The sequence below is a fragment of the Xyrauchen texanus genome, chromosome 20 (genome assembly GCF_025860055.1).
Source record: "Xyrauchen texanus isolate HMW12.3.18 chromosome 20, RBS_HiC_50CHRs, whole genome shotgun sequence".
Lineage (NCBI taxonomy): Eukaryota > Metazoa > Chordata > Actinopteri > Cypriniformes > Catostomidae > Xyrauchen > Xyrauchen texanus.
In genome coordinates, this window is record NC_068295.1 from 13014415 (window position 1) to 13033853 (window position 19439).

The following is a 19439-nucleotide window of genomic DNA, read 5'->3' on the forward strand; positions in this document are numbered from 1 at the left end:
CTACCTTCACACACACATGCTCTCATTTTGTCTACATATGTTCCCCAAATGTCACTCCTCCTGTCACACTGCCTCTATCATCTCATTACTCCATTAAAAAAGACCACTTCAGTTCATAACCAGATCACAGACATGGCAGTTCATTATAAAAGAATGAAAATGAAAAAGACAGCAGGTTTTTTGAATTACACATGCTTTAGAAGGAGAAAGAGAGGGAGAGAAAGACCCCATCTGTGTGTTGTGTAATATTAAGATTTTAATAAGGTGAGACTGTTGGCTGATTGCCAGCTTTGGCAATGGAAAGAATCAAAATTACAGGCTTTCATGGTATGCTTCCTAACACGCAACTTGTCTGTAAAGTTTAGTACAGTGATTCATAACTGGTTTTGCTTCAGATTTGATACCCAGATTTAACATTGGATATTAATGGAATATTTCGGGTTCAATACAAGTTAAGATAAATCGACAGCATTTGTGGAATAATGTGGATTACCACAAAAAATTATTTAGACTTTTTTTTATTTTATTATTGTATTCCCTCCTAGCCTATACATTTAAGTGCAGAAGTTTGCATAACCCTTTTGCTTTTATAGGTTTCCACACCCCTTTCAGAGTGTATACAAATAGCCTATACGAGATTATATTTTGTATGTAGGTGCTGCCCTTCAAAAGCTACATAACACAAAATGTACACTTATTTACACAAATCATACTGCTCAAAAGTTTGCACCCCTTGGTTCTTCTTATGTTGCCTTCTTGATCATCAATAATTGTTTGCAGCTTTTGTATTAGTTGTGTATTAGTCCCTTGATTGTCAAAATCTGGACCTCATATGTGGCCACTGTTGGGAAGAACTCAAATGTGCAGAAGATGCTGTTGTTTTTTTTTTCTTAAGAACATCTACACTGCTCAGGACAAAGCAGGGATTCATGAACAATTATTACACAAACAGTCATTGATTATCGAGAAAGCAAATTCAGTTACTAATTTTTTGTGTTGAATATATGTTATGTCAAATAGCTTCTTTGGGGCAGTACTAAATAAAAACAAAATGCAATTTTTATGATCCCTTATTTAAGCCTTGCAGTCCCTACCAAAATATGCCCCATTCAATTCCATTTTAAGTGACTCACTGTAACCTTGATTTTTGTTTTTAAATAGAAGGAGGGATGTCTGTGTGGTAATCAACATAATATCATAAATGCTGTCATTTGGGCTTGTATTTAAACTGGAATATTCTTTTAAGTGGCAACCCAACACAGCACCAAAATGTAATATTACCATGAAATATCCAGGCCTAACAATATGCAAACTGATTGAGTGTTTGGTTTTAAAATGTCTTTTGAATTTCAAAGACATCTGCAGCTAATAGTTTACAGAATGAACAAATAGATTTGTTTGTTTTTTGAGGATGAGTCTTGCAACCGGACCATGTTGGCATCTCCCTAATTTGGCTAGCTTGTACTAAATTTGACTGGACGCTTGGACTTTGACATCAACAACAAAGATAAATGGGAAACGGTTTCCTACTCCCTTTTAAAATTTGATTAGCCTGTTTATTTTGCTGTCCTAATTATGCACGGTTAAGTACATTAATGAACACGCTTCCGACTGGCCAGGGCTGTAAATAGTCCCCAGATCTTTTTCATCATACTTGTAAACTTAAGCGTCTAAAGGAACTTCTTTATCACTTTACACAAAAGCAGTTGTTTTCATTTTTTCTAAAAATTACTTGAGTAACAGGGTTGAATGGTTGAACTTGACAAATGCATTTAACAACAATATTTGTATATATATTTTTTTTTAATTAGGAAAATGATATATTAAGATCATTAATTAATTGTTGGATACAGTCACCAAGGTCAAGTCCTCTGAAGCTGGACAGGCCAAAATCACTATACATTTCATGCTATGCTCATTTTAGATTAAAGTTTATTAACATACCTAATAGTTTCCGCAATAAAAACTGTGGGATTTGTGCCTCTAAAAACAGTAGAGTACAACACACGCTATCTGCAGAAATAAGAACACCGTACACAAACTCAGTGGGAGGTACGCATAGAGAGCCGCCAAACAGCCACAGCTAGTCCCTCGCTCCACAGGTTTGGGTGGATTTCTGACACGTTTTTTTAACTGACTTATCTTATGCTGTTTCCACAAAGCTCCCAGAACCTAAAGCACTGCAAATCTTGTGCTCTAAATGGAACCAGATGTTTGATTTGCGGTATTTCCCCTAAAATAAAAAAACAACATCTCCCCCGTCCTCAAAGCAGAGGACACATCTGAATAGAGAGGCCTGTTGTACTGCGAGGTGCGTCCCCTCCCCTCACCCATCCACAGTGGATGCAGATGTCGAAAGACAGAGATTAAGAGCTGGAGATTGGCCCCGGCTTCTGCTCAGAAGCCTTTTAATGGATTCAGGACTGGCAGGACAAAATCTCCAAAACCGCTTGTTTGGGATACAGAATGTGTCACCTCGTTGAGTGACCGCTACAATAAAGTAGGCAACAGGCTGTGTTAGTGGCCAAATGTATGTGTCCATATATTTCTGTTCTTCTGTTACTCAAACTCAAATACAAGCGGTTTGCCAAAATAATATCCTGTATTTCAAGTCAATAAAAAAAGAGATTGTATTTAAGGACAATAGACACAGTCAGTGGACAGTCAGTGCTGTGAAGTATCATTTCCCTCTAGTGGTATAGTTTGGACAGCACAGTGTTTTCTAACCTTGTAAGTATTAAGAGGTCATTTTGAATGACTTGCAGTACACTTACCAGTTAGGTCCCTCTGAAGCAACATGATGATAAATATCTTTCTTAATGGTGCAATTGATATCTCATGTATTCACATGGGTTTTCTCATAATATCCTTTGGGGTGTTCCAGGGTTCACAACCAGATATTAAAGGAATACTTTACCTAAAGATGAAAATTCCCTCATTATTTACTCACCCTCATGACATCCCAGATGTGCATGACTTACTTTCTTCTGCAGAACACAAACAAATATTTTAGAAGAATATCTCTGTAGGTCCATACAATGCAAGTGAATGGTGACCACATTTTTGAATCTCCAAAAAGCACATAAATGCCACATTACGTTAATTCATAAAACTCAGTGGTTTAATCCATGTCTTTTGAAGCAATCCAAGTTTTGGGTGAGAACAGACCAAAATATAACCCCTTTTTACTATAAAATGTGACAGCAGCAGGACCTTTTGGCGATCATGATTTCAAGCTCTAGTGCTCTACCCATGCGTCAAGTACTAGGAAGTGTAAACGAGCTTGAAATCATGATCTTTGTCTAGAGAGTGCAATGGCAAGTATTTATCACCAAAAATGAATTTGATTTCCTAAGAAGACACTGTTTAAACCACTGGAGTCATATTAATTACTATTATGCTGCCTTTATGTGCTTTTTGCAGGTTAACAATTTTGGTCACCATTCACTTACATTGTATGGACCTACAGAGCTGAGATAATCTTCTAAAAATCTTTGTGTTTTGCAAAAGAAAATCATACACATCTGGGATGTCATGAGGATTTTTTGGTGAACTATTCCTTTAAACCACTATACTACCCCAGCTTGTGAACTATTAACACTGATGTGATAGTTCACCCTCACCAATCTATTTGATCATAAAACATTTAAAGTAACTATGCATCCAACAATGCTACAATTGTCATTTACTCATCCTCATGTTGTTCCGACCCTGTATTATTTTCTTTCTTCTCTGAAACACATTGACGCCAAAAGCCAATTTGTATTGCATGCTTCTTTCGTGACCAAGTCTGATCATTTTAAACTTCAACCATAAATTACATTTGAAAGGTATGGTTAGACATAATAGCTTACATTTTGTTCTGTACTTTGCGCAAAACTATTGTATTGTATGACTCATTTTATTATACTTTTATGATAGTTTTTGTCCTTTTTTTAGCTTGGCTATTTAAATCACCATCAACTTTCCTCCTTGTAAGAAAAAGCTTGGACATTATGCCTAAGATCTTTTTGTGTGTGTGTGTTTTATCAAAGAAATAAAGCAATGCAGGTTTGAAGTGACATGGATGTAATTAAATTGCAAAAAGTACATTTATAGCAGAACCTTTCCTTTTAATGATGATTGTGTTTCTGTGTTTGTGCAGGAGTTGGTGGATTACTTGCGGTGTCACTCTCATAGTGCGGTCTATGCTACAGCCATGTCCCCACCTGTCGTTGAGCAGATCATCAGGGCAATGAAATGTATAATGGGAGTTGATGGCACGACAGAAGGTGAGTAACCCAACACTGGCACAAGACATGAAAAGAACACCAAGCCATATTTTTTTTCAGCCAGTGGTATAAAACAAATTATGTGCACATCCTTTAAGAAAATGTTGAATCAAGCTGTTTTAAGGGGTAGTTCCCTAATGATTATCTTTCTGATAATTTGGAGAGTTATTAACAATACTGACGTAGAAGCAAACTAAGCGTAAAGACAAAGATATCTTCAGAGGACCCGCTATGTAAAAGCAAATAAAAGTTCACATTTGATTTGTCACTAAATTCTTAAATAACAAACAGATAGTAATTATAAATGCTTAAATGTAATAATGAACACTGAAACCACTAGTTTCAGTGTGTTTACATCTACATTCAAAGTTAGATTTCAGTCGGACTAAAACAATAATTTTAAATGTCTTTTTAAAATGTTATGTAAACTATTTAGTCCAACTGAAATTGTAGTAGTCCAATTTTTGCAATGTCGAAATAACATAGCTAGACAATGCGATTGTAGTTTGGCTTCATCCAGAATATATACACATTAATCGGATCACAATTGGCCTTTGCATTGGGTACATAATCTGAATGACAAATGTTGTACGATAGACTTGTATTTAACACTTAGCTGACTTTGAAATATTAAATTACACATTGTGTCATATACTGTATATACTTGGACAGACAGATAACGACTGTTGCTCAACTAAGCAAAAACCCAATGTAGCTCTAATATAACTGTGCATGTAACTGTACTGAATGAGTGGAAACACTGAAATTGTGGACTCTTCACACTAGCACTTCTACTAAAATGTGGGAACCAAATAGGAAAGAAAATCACATTTAATAGCCACATAAATGTATTCTACAACAGTGTGTAACTCATGGAAAACATAATAAGTAAAGGAAAGGGAACAGCGTATAGATCCTCCAGACCTTTAGTCAAGAAAAGGTCACATATTTTTCCTGGTATAAGGAGACAGCAGAATGGCACCAGATGTTATAAGGGTTTTCCCAAGCAACTTTTACTTCTGTTTTTGATATGTGTTAATTCAGAAAATATATGTTTTTAGAAAAGACATTATGTTTCAATTTAGTTATGCTGTGGTTCACACCATACTACAGAGAAGTTCATACCATTATGGAAGGCAGGGCTAAGTGAGGATTGTTAACAGAAGAGAAATTAGAAATGGGCAATGTTTAATTTAAAGCTATAAGAATTGTTTATGTGGATGTTACAGTGCAGAGCGTATTACTATTTCCAAAAAAAAACTCTTCTTAAAGCTCTAGACAAACTGTTTTGTGTTTGGCTTTAGTAGGACAAATAGCAAAACATATTGATGTCTATATCTGACTTGGACAAGGTGCCCATGGGAACGTGGAACATGAGTCATGCTATTCAGAGAGTTCACTTTACAATCCTACTTCACTCAAATGCAATGCAATGCAATCTCGCTCTGGATTTACAACACTGTAGGCTGCAGAAGATCTGCCACATCTGATCTTGTACTGCATCTGTAACTAACTGTTTGGTTTGAGCTTCACCTGCTGTTTGTAGTTTCTGCCAATTGTTCAGTATTTCTTTTAAACCGTTTCTAATGTATTGAGGGTTAATGGGGGGTTGTTCATTCTGCTGAGATAAGGTCTTTGTGGTTTGCTTAAGAACACATCTCCTTTTGAGATACCTGCCAGTTGGTTCACAGGTAATTATTCCTATTCAGCAAACATGCTGTTATTTTCTAAAAGCTAAGACCATATTGCCCAACTTTGAGACAGATCTGGCCAGCCACCAGTACTTTATGATTCACACCATTAAAGACCTCTGGAGGAGAGAAGGAGTGGTAGATTTAAACTGATCTAGATATAGAGGGAAGAAATGACTAATGCTGAGATCAGAATTGCATACTACCCATATTAATCTTACTACTACTGCCATATCTGTCTATGGCAGAAATAGTAACAGTAGTATGGTAGTATGCCATTTCTGAATGGCACAAGCTGATAGGTTCTTTGAACTTGTTTAACATTTCAAAGGACCTATCAGCTCGCTAACATGTGATATGTCAAGTCAGTCGGCTCACATATTGTAAGCTGATAGGTCCTTTGACGTGTAATCGGGTCACTAATCAACTTGCATAGTCTCTCTTTGCCTAACATAAAATTTGCTCATTTTGCAAGTGAGCCTATTTTAATGCAGCATGCTGCGAGAATTTGCTCTGAAACCCTCCACCTCCCCAGCTTCAAATGTCTTGATCTGATACACTGGGATTGTATTTATGTCTAATTGTGCTGCAGTATGTCTGTGTATGTTCTAGCAGTAGCAAGTCTCCGTACTTGCTCTGCAGCAGCAGCAGCATAACAGATCTGTCAATTAGTCTGCCAAGACCAATATCCAATCTGTATGTCATGTTCACATTAACATGCTAATTCTTTCTGAGAGTTGTCATGACTAAACTAAAGTATCGATGGAGACAAGTCAATATGTTAATGACCAATCATATTAGATGTTAGAATTACCTCTTCTGGGATTTGAACCACCAAAGTTACTAGTCCAGAGCATTAACCACTAAGCTAAGCTACCACCAACCCCATGCTTCTCAATGTATCTCTACTCATAAATTGTGTGCCAAATCTATTGTATCCTATGAACAATCCAAGAGTCTCTTGGAAAAGGGTGAAATTTGTCTACCATTCAGCCTGACAAAACAAAACCAGCTGGTACCATTTTTATCATTGGCTCAATCCACACACATACACATTATGAGACGAGAGCAGAGAAATGGCCCTAATAATGTAATGAAAATGTATAATATAAATAAGATATTAAAGGGATAATTCATCACCCAAAAATGAAACTTCTGTCATAATTTTCTCACCCTCATGTTGTTCCAAACTCGTTTGACTTTTTTTTTTTTTATTATTGGACAGAGTAACCAACTACTTACATTGTATGGAAAAGGATACACTGAAAGTGAATGGTGACTGAAACTAACATGCCGCCTAACATATTTCTTTGTGTTCCATGGAAGAAAGTCATATGGGTTTGGAACAACAGGAGTAGAAGTAGTTGATGACAGTATTTTCATTTTTGGGTTAACTATCCCTTTACTGTGTTACTTATTTTCTTCCTGTTTTTGTTTGTAACTATGTTTCGTATTACTTTTATGAATGGGTCTGCTCTGTCTCACCTAACTACTTAATGGTCCTAATGATGGGCTATTAAAAGACTGATCCTGGAATTGGAACAGCAGAGCAGATTATGTAATTTCCCAGCTCCTCTTTTGGGCCCCTTTCCTAGTCTTTCACATTAGTTTAGATAATCACCCTGTGTGCCAAATAAACAACATATATCCTACAGTGAACTAATCATTTTTTGTATAAACTTCCTCTTAAACATATTACAGGAGAAATATAAAAAATAATTTTTAGGGTGAAATTGTAAAGGGAAATCTATTCTAGAAAATCTAATCTATTCTATACATTCTGGTATGTCTAGGAAAAGGAAAGTTAAGCTATTGCCAAGAATGTTTTGTAACAGTAACTGCTGGTGGTATGGCTTTATGCCACTACACTATGTTGCAATTCCTTGGCCATTTTCCCAGTGTTTTCAACTATATTTGGTAAAACAACTATGAACTTGCAGGCAAACAGTGGAATAAAAAAATGGGAAAGAAATGGACTGATCTTTGTGCCAGCTGTTTTTAGGGGAAGTTTGTAGACATATTTGTTCTATGGTTTTTCAGGCTTTGCCTTACGGTCTGTTTGGAGTCCGTGCTACCGCAGAGTGGGTAGAGGGTCTCTGAGTGCTACAAATTGCTGTAGAATTACTGTGACAACAACTCAAATGTATTTTCAAATCATCAGTTCTTGTTCATGCAAAATATCAAACAAGAGTACTCCGATATCATATTTCTGACATTTGAATACAAAATCATAACAATGGAGTGCTCTCTGTGCTTACTTACAAGGTTACTTTGGTTGGAAGGCATCTGACTATAAGTGAAATTATCCTTTACAAATTCAAAATTTCAAGACTAGTTAATAGTCTTAGAATTTCCTTTTTTGGATTAACTATTCCTATCATATTTACTCACTTTCATTAAATCCATATGATTTTCCTCCTCCTATGGAACACAAAAGGAGATGTTGTAATGGACAGCACAGCATGTCCTTTCAAGACAATTGAAGGGGATAACTTTAAAGCTTAAAGTACACCAAAAAAGTGGATGTGAATGACTTAAATTTTGAGTTATTACAAAAACCTACCATATGCCTTCAGAAGATTTGGAATATGACACTTTATCCATATGGACTACTTTTATGGTACTTTTGTGTCTTTTTTTTTTAAAGCTTAATGTGAAGCGCTATCAATTACAGTTATTTTGATAACACAGCTGCGTTATTCATTAAATCATCTCCTTTGCATTCCCCATAAGACAGTCAAATGAGTTTGGAGGTGACTAAATGATGACCGAATTTTCATATTTTGGTAAACTCTTCCTTTAAAAATAGTTATAAATATCAATTTCCTTGTCGACCAGGGCCCTTTGTTGATTGGTTGCATGGTAGAACTCTATTCTGACCATTTGGCAATTTTTCCAATTTGCATTTTCAAAGTTTGTTTGTCATTTGAATTCTCAATTTTGTTTGCTAGTGCAAATAAATGTTCATTAAGGTTCCTCTGTTATCTTGGGATCAGTATATAAATAAATAAAAAAACATCTACTGTTATTGAGACTTTCATAACCTGTATCCCTCTCATCCAGTAGAAAATACAATTCTTTAAATACAATCCGAGTGAGATTATTTGCAGTTTATTTCTTTTGACCTAAGGTTGCTCTGTTGTAAATCATGACCTTTATCGTAGACTCCCATTTTATGTCTCTACCTTTCCAGTGAAAGCAAACAAATTCTACTTGATGAAGCCTTTGTCTGCATCTCTCCTACAGGTCAACGTAGAGTTAGGAAGCTGGCTGAGAATACACGCTACTTCAGATCTCGGCTGCAGGAGATGGGCTTCATCATTTACGGCAACCAGGACTCTCCTGTGATACCACTCCTGCTCTATCTACCTGGAAAAGTTGGGTAAGGAATCTATGGATTGTTAGTGAAGCATGGATGAGAAAATTCTTCACCAAACTGTACATTCTGGGCCAAAAATGATTTGTCACACAAAGAAACACAAATCTATACTATATTTGAAATTCCGTTTAAATTTTTACTGCAATAAGCTTTCATAGATTCAGTGGGATTGTTGTGCAGTCATTTATCACTTGCCTGTATCTCACGTCAAACAGAGCAGTTGGGTATCTTATCTACTGTAATCAAAAGCTCTCTCAGGCAAGATATTATAATATCTAAATATAAATTAAATCTATATTAAAATATTATTTAAACTGGCATTGAACTTTTCTGTTTTCAGATCTGTTAAAGTATAGATTTCTATATTTTCCACCAAGATTTTTGGCCTATTTTCTCTTTTGGCCAAAAAAAATAAATTAGCCGGTTTTGGGCATAAAAACATTATTTGTGGCTAAAATGTCAGTACATCACTATCAAATGTTCACTTTTTAAGATTCTGGCAGCATCCAACTTGAAAAACATATTAAAGAGCGTCAGTTTATACAACTGCATCTTTCTTTGTGAGCGTTTTTTTCATATCTGTGTGTCGTCTTTGTGATTAAGGACAGTTTCCAATGTCTGGACACTATAGTAACCCCCCTTTGAAACTTGTTAACCTGCCCACATTTTGGGATGCCAATAAAACAACAACGTGAGGCTTACATTGGGGTTACAAAGGTGATAGCTTTGAATGCCTTGTGGAAAATGTACTGACTGCATGAGGACTCCCAACAAAAGCTACAGTCATCTACACTGGTCATTCCAATGGAGGCGATGTTGTCTTTTCAAGAAGACGTTGGACTGTGGCCATCTTGGATGGTCTGGTTGATCCATGAATCAGTGGTGAAGAAAAAAACAAGAGAGACAGAAAGAAAACATGACATGCGAGAGTCTCATCACTTCACCGGCTTTTCAGACTCCTCCAAAGATAACAGCTTCCTGGCACACCAACAAAGACGACGGCAGCTGTGAGGCCTTTTAAATCCAGCTTCAGTCTCTGGCGCAGCTCTGTTCTGTCGCTGCTGTCTTTGCTGACAAAGTGGTGGCCTTCTCTCCTCCTCTCGCTCTCAATCTTTTACTCCTCCATTATTCCTTCCCTTTGCCTTTCTCTCCTTGTCAATCCAGTTCTTTTTCTCCCATTTGGCTAATGCAAATGACAGTCCAGCTGTGCGGTGTAGAATGGATTTCCCTTTAGACGAAGGGTGAGGAAAAGGTAGCAGACAGTGAACAATTGAATGGGAATCTTAACAGCTTTCCTCTATGAAATGGGTTTACTTCAAGTTCTACTGTAGAAATGCAAGTAGACACCAGGAAAATGGGGCAATATCTGGCCTGGTATCGGCATGAAAAATATCTGGCCATGATGAGGATATATCTGATCACAGCTTCTGTTTATTCTGTCTGTAGAAAACAGATACTCTGTTAAAGATTGTCGTACTAACACCCTGTCTATACCAATCGACTCAATGCAATGACTTGAGGCTGTCTACACTGGATGCGTTGACATGAAATTGTGGTGTTGGCAGTAGTAGCACCGGCGCATGCAGTGCAAAATGGAATTTGACAACCGTTTACTGTTGGCGTGACACACCACAACAGATGCTTCCGGTGTAGACAGCATCATTGATTATAATGGGTTCTATTGCTTTTGATGCAACTCTTGTCCGGTGTAGATGGGGTGGACATTTAGACATTTCCATAAACTTGAAAGCTGTTATCCTAGCTTATGAATGAAAGGTTTAGGAAAATACAATGGCTAGAAGTTTTTCACAGTGCTTCATGGGATTGTTGTTCATGACGTAAATAAAGTTAAATTAAATAAAGTTTTGCTTTTAAGTAAAAGTTTGTAATGATGTACTGTATTTCACCTTGGAGCTGGTTGATTTAGTTGATGGCTTAGAACTCTTATGATTTTATGAAATCCCCATTAATTAGTGGAAAAATAATTCTGTAACCAAGACGACTGAAAAAGTGGGCGTGCAATTTTGTGTTCTATGGGGAGTGGGCTCTTTTTACTTGGACTGTAAACAACCACCAAGCAATCACCCAGAAAACCCCAGCAACAACCACCCAGAAACGTTTTAGCAACTGTACAGTAAAGTCCCAGCAACCCCCCCAGCATCATGGCAGCGACTTTTCCCTTTCTGAAAATGTACAGTATAAACCTACATTTGTACATCTACTGTTACCATGAAATCTTTAGTTCCCCCTTTGTTTACCAGTCACCACGACAGTATATCAATAATAAATGGGAGCTGAATGATGTAAACTGTTCTAGATTATTTGACTGTTTAAGAATTTAAAATGTGTATGTTCGTGTGCATGTTCATTTACAATCATACTGTTGGTGAGCCAAAAAGTTAATAAGTAATTGTCTGCACACAGGGAGTTCTCACGGGCCATGTTGAAGAGAAAGATTGGTGTTGTAGTTGTAGGTTTCCCGGCTACACCCATTACAGAAGCCAGGGCTCGCTTCTGTGTGTCTGCCGCGCACACCAGGAAAATGCTCGACAAGGTAATGCTCTCACTGACCCATCAATCTCACATTTGTTGTTCTTCATCTGTTGTATATTGGCTTTATCACGTACACTTTTACTTTATTACTTTAACACTACAGCACACATTTTAATTGTTATTGTTAATAAAAAACTGATGGCAAACCTAACAATTAATAAGTAAATGTCTGCAAAGTGTGTTCTCATGCAAAATGTAATCTCCTTTTCTCCTAACATTCCTCACTGAAACATCTGACAGTAGTAGTTATGACATATTACACCCTTTATTTAGTATTGCACATTCTGTGTATCACCTGCACATTTTCAGAGCTACTGTCTTGTAGAGTATTTTTTGACAATGTACATTTCTGAACAGATGTACACATTATAATACCATTTATCTGTTAAATTATGCTGTTAAATTATGTTTTGTGCCTCTGTCTGAACTGTGTTTGCAAATTCACAAGGTAAATTCAATGTTTATTTTACACTTGGTGAATTAAGTTCTGAAGTCTAAAGAATAATAATAAGAATAATTCTTTAGACTTCAGAACTTAATTCGAAGTCTACTGTATATACAGTTTATTTTCAAATATTTCCAGAGTTCCAAAGATGTCAAATTGTCTGTCCCTGAATTGCTTTTGCATTAGGCCACATCCACACTTATCCATTTAAGTTTGAAAACTCAGTTTTCAGTTTTCTAACGTCATTGTTTTCCAAAGTATGTGATAATGCAGCTTGTTTTTGAAAGTTCTGGTGTAGCGGAAAATACCGTTCCAGTGTGGATGAAAGGTGTAAACCTAGCCAAATCAATTTGTTTCAAACAAAAATGTAGTATTCTGTAGTATTCTTAATTGCAAACGGGAACACAGTGGAAGTTAGAAGGCTCTAAGACGATTCTGAAGGCCTTTGTGTTCTGGATTGGATTAGATCAAAATTGGATCGGATTGTGCCCCATCTTTCAAATTATACTCTTGAGCACGAGCAAATACGAACGTGTTTGATGCATGCGCACTAAGACTGCTTTCTGATGCTCTTTTTGTGCATTCAAAACATGCGGCAGACTGCCCGCGTGATGAGAAAATCTTGCCGGCACGCAAACTGTGCTGATGACGAAGTTTGCATCACGCATACTGTACTTGTCAGCAATGTGGACAACCGAAGAATTCTTTTGCCCTGTGCCAAAGTGTAGCCAAAGCTCATTTACACTATTTAAATGCCGAAATTGCTTGACATATAAATATAGACTGATAAGGAATGAAAGTAACTGATTGTTGACATGTTTGCAACAGAAACGGAGGGCTTTACTATGCAGATTTATAATTTGGGACATATCTTAAGGTCACGTCCACACTAATCCATTTAAAAACACATTTATTTTGATGCAATTTCCTCCCCAATAAACTGAGATTTATGAAAACGCTCTCCGTAGCCACATTCGATGATGTTAGCAAACTGAAAACAGAGGTTTTAAACCTAAACATATTAGTGTGGATGTGGCTTAAACCTGGAATCCTGAGTAAAAAAAATAAAAAATCTCAGTTTAAATGTGATATTGGTCTAAAAAACATTTTTACTCTCTTCGCTCATCTGAATTGTATGTTTAAAGAAAGCCCAAAGAAACCCTTTTATTTATGTAGCCTCATTTTTCATCCTTGCTTTTTGCAGGTTCTCCAGAGCATTGATGAACTTGGAGATGAAATCAGGGTGAAGTTCTCTCGTCACAGACCGTCCATTCGTTCAGAGCTGTACAATGAAACTGACATTGAGCTGGACAGCTGATTATTGACGCTCTCTTCTGTGAGAGCAATCGCTTGTCCACCTCGAGAAACTGCCAAGGTCCCCGCAGTGAGAACACCTTGGTAGTCTTACTGTTCCAAGACAGTATTCCAGTACAGTTCTGCTTTACCAAAATTTGTTCAGTGTTTGTAATGAGCTTTTAAAAATTGTCCTACCATGTTAAAAAGGACACATGCAGAACCCTACACTTTTTATATGTATATATTTTGTATTGTATTTAATTAATTGCTTTTTTGTGAAGTTTGTTAAATGACCTTTCTCAGGGGATTTTGGGAAAAGGGGAGGGGGCCATGATGGTTATGTTTGTAGAACATACGGTATATCAAAAGCTGCTCCTAATATATCAAACAATTAACTCCCTTAACACTGACCTACTTCAAAACTCTAGCGGCAAATAAGAAAGCCCTTGCTGTGGCCTTATTTTTTTATCCTGCTGCTAAGATGGATTGATGAGAGACCTCCATGTGCTGGATTATGTGTTTGTGTGATCCAGAAATACTTTGATTGAATGAGATTGAACAAGGCTGGGTGTTGCAGACCAACTTGTAGTCATTAAACATTCCTGTATCACATCTTGCAGATCTCAGTCCTTATAATTTACACTGACAGGCATTTATTTGAATTTCATGTGGAGGAAATTCCTTCTGATTTAAAAATAAATCAAATTCATTTATGAACTGGTTATATGTACATGTAAAGCAAATGTTTCCTTGGAAAGTTTTAAAGTGTTTCATGTAATTTGCGTTACTACATTTCAGACACAGGGCTTTTGCTCATTTGCAAGGATAGTAATTTGTGTGTTCACTTAATTAGTGGTGCTTGCAAAGGCAAAGATTTTCACTTGCCAAATGATAAAATGGGTGGGAAAATGTATCCGCTGAAGGAGGGACCTGAGCCATATTTATGGACAAGAATATCATAGAGACTTCTAGTTGGGCACTTTTGCTTGTAATCAACCACTCAGAATACCCTAGCAACCGCTTAACAATGCCCTGGCAATCACCCAACATCACAGCTTCATGGAACCAACTTTTGCATGGGTAAACACCACTCACATTTTCTTCAGAAAATGTCAAAAGTAAAAAAAAAAAAAAATATGTTTGATCGTAAAATCTCAGCGACTCAACGACTCCTTTACGATTTTAAATGGTCTGTACTACTACTACTTTTTTAAATGAAAGAAAACATGTATTAATTACATCTTTGACATCCATTCGGTTTTTCAAATGAAAGGTGGTGTTTGCTCATGTTTACCAATCTTCAAATATCTTTGCTTCGGATGAGACAAACCTTAACTATTACATTTGAAAGAGACCCAAAAGAACAATTTCCTCCACAGTCACTTTTCTGTCTGATAGCGCTGGAGCTGAACATGTCAGCTATGTGTGCATTGGCCAATATCCACCTTAACCTAGCAATTAGTGCCGAGATTCACATTCCGCAGGTGTGGGGTAACCACTTGATTAATGCTGGGAGGAATCAAGACGGATAGTAAATGCTGCAGACAGATGGTCTCTAGTCTGCACTTGTTTCACCAGTGTATCAAACAATGTTTATGTTATTTCAAGAATACTAACACCATAGTGATGAAGATTTCTTAAGAGGCGAGATGGTAGGGAGATGTCTTGGGGCCTAGACTCATTAGGCTCTGTATGTTTTTGTTCCATTTCAAGGACGCATTGGGACCAATTGCATAGACTTGTGACTTGCAAAGAAAAACATTCTCAAATAGAGAAGAGAAACGTGTAGAACCTCAACGGTAACATTATTATGCTCTGCATGTCTCCATTTGTGGATGTGTGCAGAAACCCCTTCTAAGAACTGTATTAACATGATATCCAGCATCTTGTTTACTGTTGGTAGATCATCCATTCTGCCAAATTAATGTTAAATCATCCATCCATCCATCCTGACTGACAATTGCACGGATGTTGGATCAATTCCCCCACTAGACCTATCTCTCCATCAGAAAATAGTCAACATAAGACTGAACAGAAATAATAATGCATAGCAAGAGCAGGAAACAATATTATAAGAAAAGTAATGTCAAATTTAATATGTAAAATTAATATAAATTTGTAAATGTATAAGAAAGTAATATGAAAGAATTAAATGGACTGCAACACAGATGTTTGCTCCCTTCAAGCTGCACACGCACTCAGGTTCATTTTAAAAACTCAAATTAGATCATTATATCCATCACTTTCATCAGACTTGTGTCAGGGAGTTTCCTCCGTACATTTACATGCGTAGTTCGTTTTTGCAATTCCTTTTAATGGTGCTAGTGGCGCAAAAATTACATGCGCTTAAAGGTGTATTCCTGGTTCAAAACAAGTTAAGTTTAATCAATAGCGTTTGTAGCATAATATTGATTACCACACAAGTTTTTCTTCGACTTGCCCCTACTTTTTTTTTTTTAAAGCAAGAATTGGGGTACCAATAGACACTTACAAGAGGCCACATTTTTGTAGAGTTTAAACGTTTAAAATTTGTATATTATTTGATTTGTTCAAATTGTCATTTTTGCTGGATTACAGGGTTTATAGCAATGCAATATCATATAGCATATAACTTTACGCCGAAAAGGTTAGTAACCATTTTATCAGACTAAAATCATGTTAACAACACACATATTGTTTACGTCTTGTGGCTATACTTCTGAAAATGAGTATTTTAACATTCACAAATTGGCCCCATTCACTTCCATTGTGTGCCTCGCTGTAACACAAATATTTGCTTTTTGTTAAGAAAAGGAGAGACAAGTCAAAATACATTTTTGTGGTAATCAACATTATCCCACAAATGCTGTTAATTGAGCTTAACTTGTATTTAACCTGGAATATACAGCTCTTTCAGTCACAACAACATTAATAGTGTCTCATCCATCCAAAAATGTCAGTTCCTAGCATTAGCCATGATATCTCTACCTTGTTTGTGTTGCGTTCGACTTGTCTTTCTGGGCATGCACACAATGCCAAGGCTAATTGTGGTCTGATTAACATGTATACATGCTGGATCGAAGCCCAGCTACATTCACATTATATCTATTTCTCAAACTTTGCAAAAAATCGGGCTGATTTCAGACTAAGGCCGTGCACTTACTACACAATGTTTGGTCTGATTATGCTGTTGCAGACAGATATCCAAGGTCTGTGCTCGCTACGGTCATGGTAGTTAAGTATGAGCAGTTCCGCAACATTATCTGAGCCAGTTTTGAGCTGTCACAGACGCTGCAATATTTTCAAGCATGTTTGATATTATCGCTACATAATCTTGTAGTGTTTGCAGCAACAGCGGTGACCTGCTCCAGCCAATCACATCTTATTATGCATCTTTGGACAGGAATGGAAAGCCACATATTTGATCATAATTGGGGTTTATTATAATAAACTAACAAGAATGATTTTTTAACAAATACATAAATGCTCTGAGCAATATACTTGACCATTTGTGCTTTTTTTATTTACCTCCAACTCTTTTTTTCAAAACAGACACAGACAGCCTGTCTGTATATAATATATATTGTCAATAATTAGGATTCCTAATCATTATTTCTGTCATCTTTTCTTTTTTTAATTTCCTCTTTTTTCAGGCAAATATCAGTACACAGAAAACATTTGGACAGCGAGCTTATCATGACCCTATGGAAAGATACTGTAATTACTTTCAAGTGAAATTATGTGAGAATTATTTATTTATTTTCTTCATTGTTGGCCGGGGATGCCTCTTGGCCAAAGATCATCTGGTTTTGGCAATTTTATTAGGAACACCTGTGCAACTACTTTTAATGATTAAATACAGATATGGGTCTGGAGCTTCAGTTAATGTCCACATCAACCATCAGAATGGGGACAAAATGTGATCTCAACTGTGGCATGAGTGTTGGTGCCAGACAGGCTGGTTTGAGTTTTTCTGTAACTGCTGATCTTCTGGGATTTTCATGCACAACAGTCTCTAGAGTTTACTCAGAATGATGCCAAAAATAAAAACATCCAGTGAGTGGCAGTTCTGTGGACGGAAATGCCTTGTTGATAAGAGAGGTCAACGGAGTATGGCCAGACTGGTTCGAGCTGACAGAAAGTTAAGGGTAACTCAGATAACCACTCTGTACAATTGTAGTAAGCAGAATAGCATCTCAGAATGTGCAACACAACACGTTGAACCTTGAAGCGGTTGGACAACAACCGCAGAAGATCATGTCTGGCCCTTTATTAGGATCATAGTGTTCCTAATAAAGTGCTAAGTGAGTGTATGTGTGCTGCTACAACAAAAAACGTGTAGTGTAATGTGAACAGTACAGCGATTCAGGTAGTCTGAAAGTAGAGTAGTGAGAGCTTGGCTTAAAAGGGTTTACATGACATTCAAAAAATATGAATTACTATTTTAGTTCAAATTAAATCAAAATGTTAAAGTGAATTTAAGCGTACTGGTGTGTTTGAGATGGTATGGTTTAGTGGTAGAACATTTGGGCCTGTAATCGAAAGGTTCTAAGTTTGAACTCTCAAAGTGTGACCCATAACCTTGAGTAAAGTACTTAACCTCACATTGATCCCTTTCTCCGAGTGCTGACATGAGGAGGTTGTAACAACCCAACTGGGTAAAATTTCCCTTGTTTATATGGAAAATTAAGGGCAGACAGATAGTTCAGCAGAAAAGCACAAATGGCAGAGTACAAACACACATGCACACATGCAGGATGGGCTTCTCTCCATCAGTTTACCCCCACCCCTGTGTCAGAGGGTCTTGTCGATCTGGAGAGCAGATGTCTAGCCAAGTCTCCTTCCTTCTCCTTTGCTTCCAACCCAGCAGTGTGCTGCTTTAGGAAAACATCTGTCTAAGCATTGACCATCAGTTAAGGGGCCCCGCTAGCTGACTTGTCCACCCTCTGAAACTACAAGTCCAACTGCAAAGGCATTCTGAGACAAGCCAGTGTATCCCAGGTTGTAGATTCCTCTTTGTCCAGATTGTGCTTGTGAGATTTGAAGGTGAACAGAACCAAATGAGAATATTATGCATTTTAAATAGAATATGATTTTGAAATGTTACTGAGATATGCAGTGTAATATAATCATTTTGTGACAAAGCTTTGCATTCCAACTTGTCATGGTTGCAAATGTCTAGGTTCTAAAGCTTTCGAAGTTAAGTTGTTTTTGAAAAAACATGATTTAATGAACCCCTTTGAACCAGACAATACACAAGTTCAGGACAAGAGCTAAACATTTGTCACACTTTTTGATGTGGGCTCCCAGACGAGCCACAAACAAATGCAAATCATGAAACACCTTGTACCCTTCTCCCCATTCCTGGAAGTGTGAAATTTGGACAAGGAGGAAAAGAGACCCTCAACATGTTAAATCAGCTCTCAACACTTTCACAATCCACAATCTACGATAAGTTCATTAGCACTATAATCACTCAAACAATGGTAATGGCTACTGGACTTTTCAAACTACAACCCATTAATCATTTCAGTGGGTTTTTAAATTGATTTAATCACTATAAAATTGTTTGCAGAAAGAAATTATATATATTAAATTATCCCATGGTTGGATTGCAGCAGCAGGCCACCAAACAAAACCCTAAAAAGTACAAATATACAACAATATATACACTATAAAGAGAAAATATGCAGTAATACCATCCAAAACATGAAAAATTGCTTGTCTTGTTCATTATTTGTAAGTAACTTTGGCTAAAAAGCATCTGGTACATGACTAACTATAAATGTAAAACATAGTAGTAAGGGAGACTGGGGCTAGTTGTC

General features: G+C 36.9%; 1 protein-coding gene across 1 annotated transcript in view; it reads left to right on the forward strand.

The window, feature by feature from the left end:
- The window catches only part of LOC127660486 (serine palmitoyltransferase 3-like), a 46852-nt gene extending 32525 nt beyond the window's left edge, over positions 1–14327 (forward strand). The window contains exons 9-12 of the mRNA XM_052150754.1: positions 4145–4271; positions 9209–9344; positions 11766–11895; positions 13544–14327. Coding sequence (XP_052006714.1) covers positions 4145–4271; positions 9209–9344; positions 11766–11895; positions 13544–13657 — 507 coding nt within the window. The 3' untranslated portion in view covers positions 13658–14327. The remainder of the gene's footprint in view (positions 1–4144; positions 4272–9208; positions 9345–11765; positions 11896–13543) is intronic.
- Positions 14328–19439: the final 5112 nt, after the last annotated feature.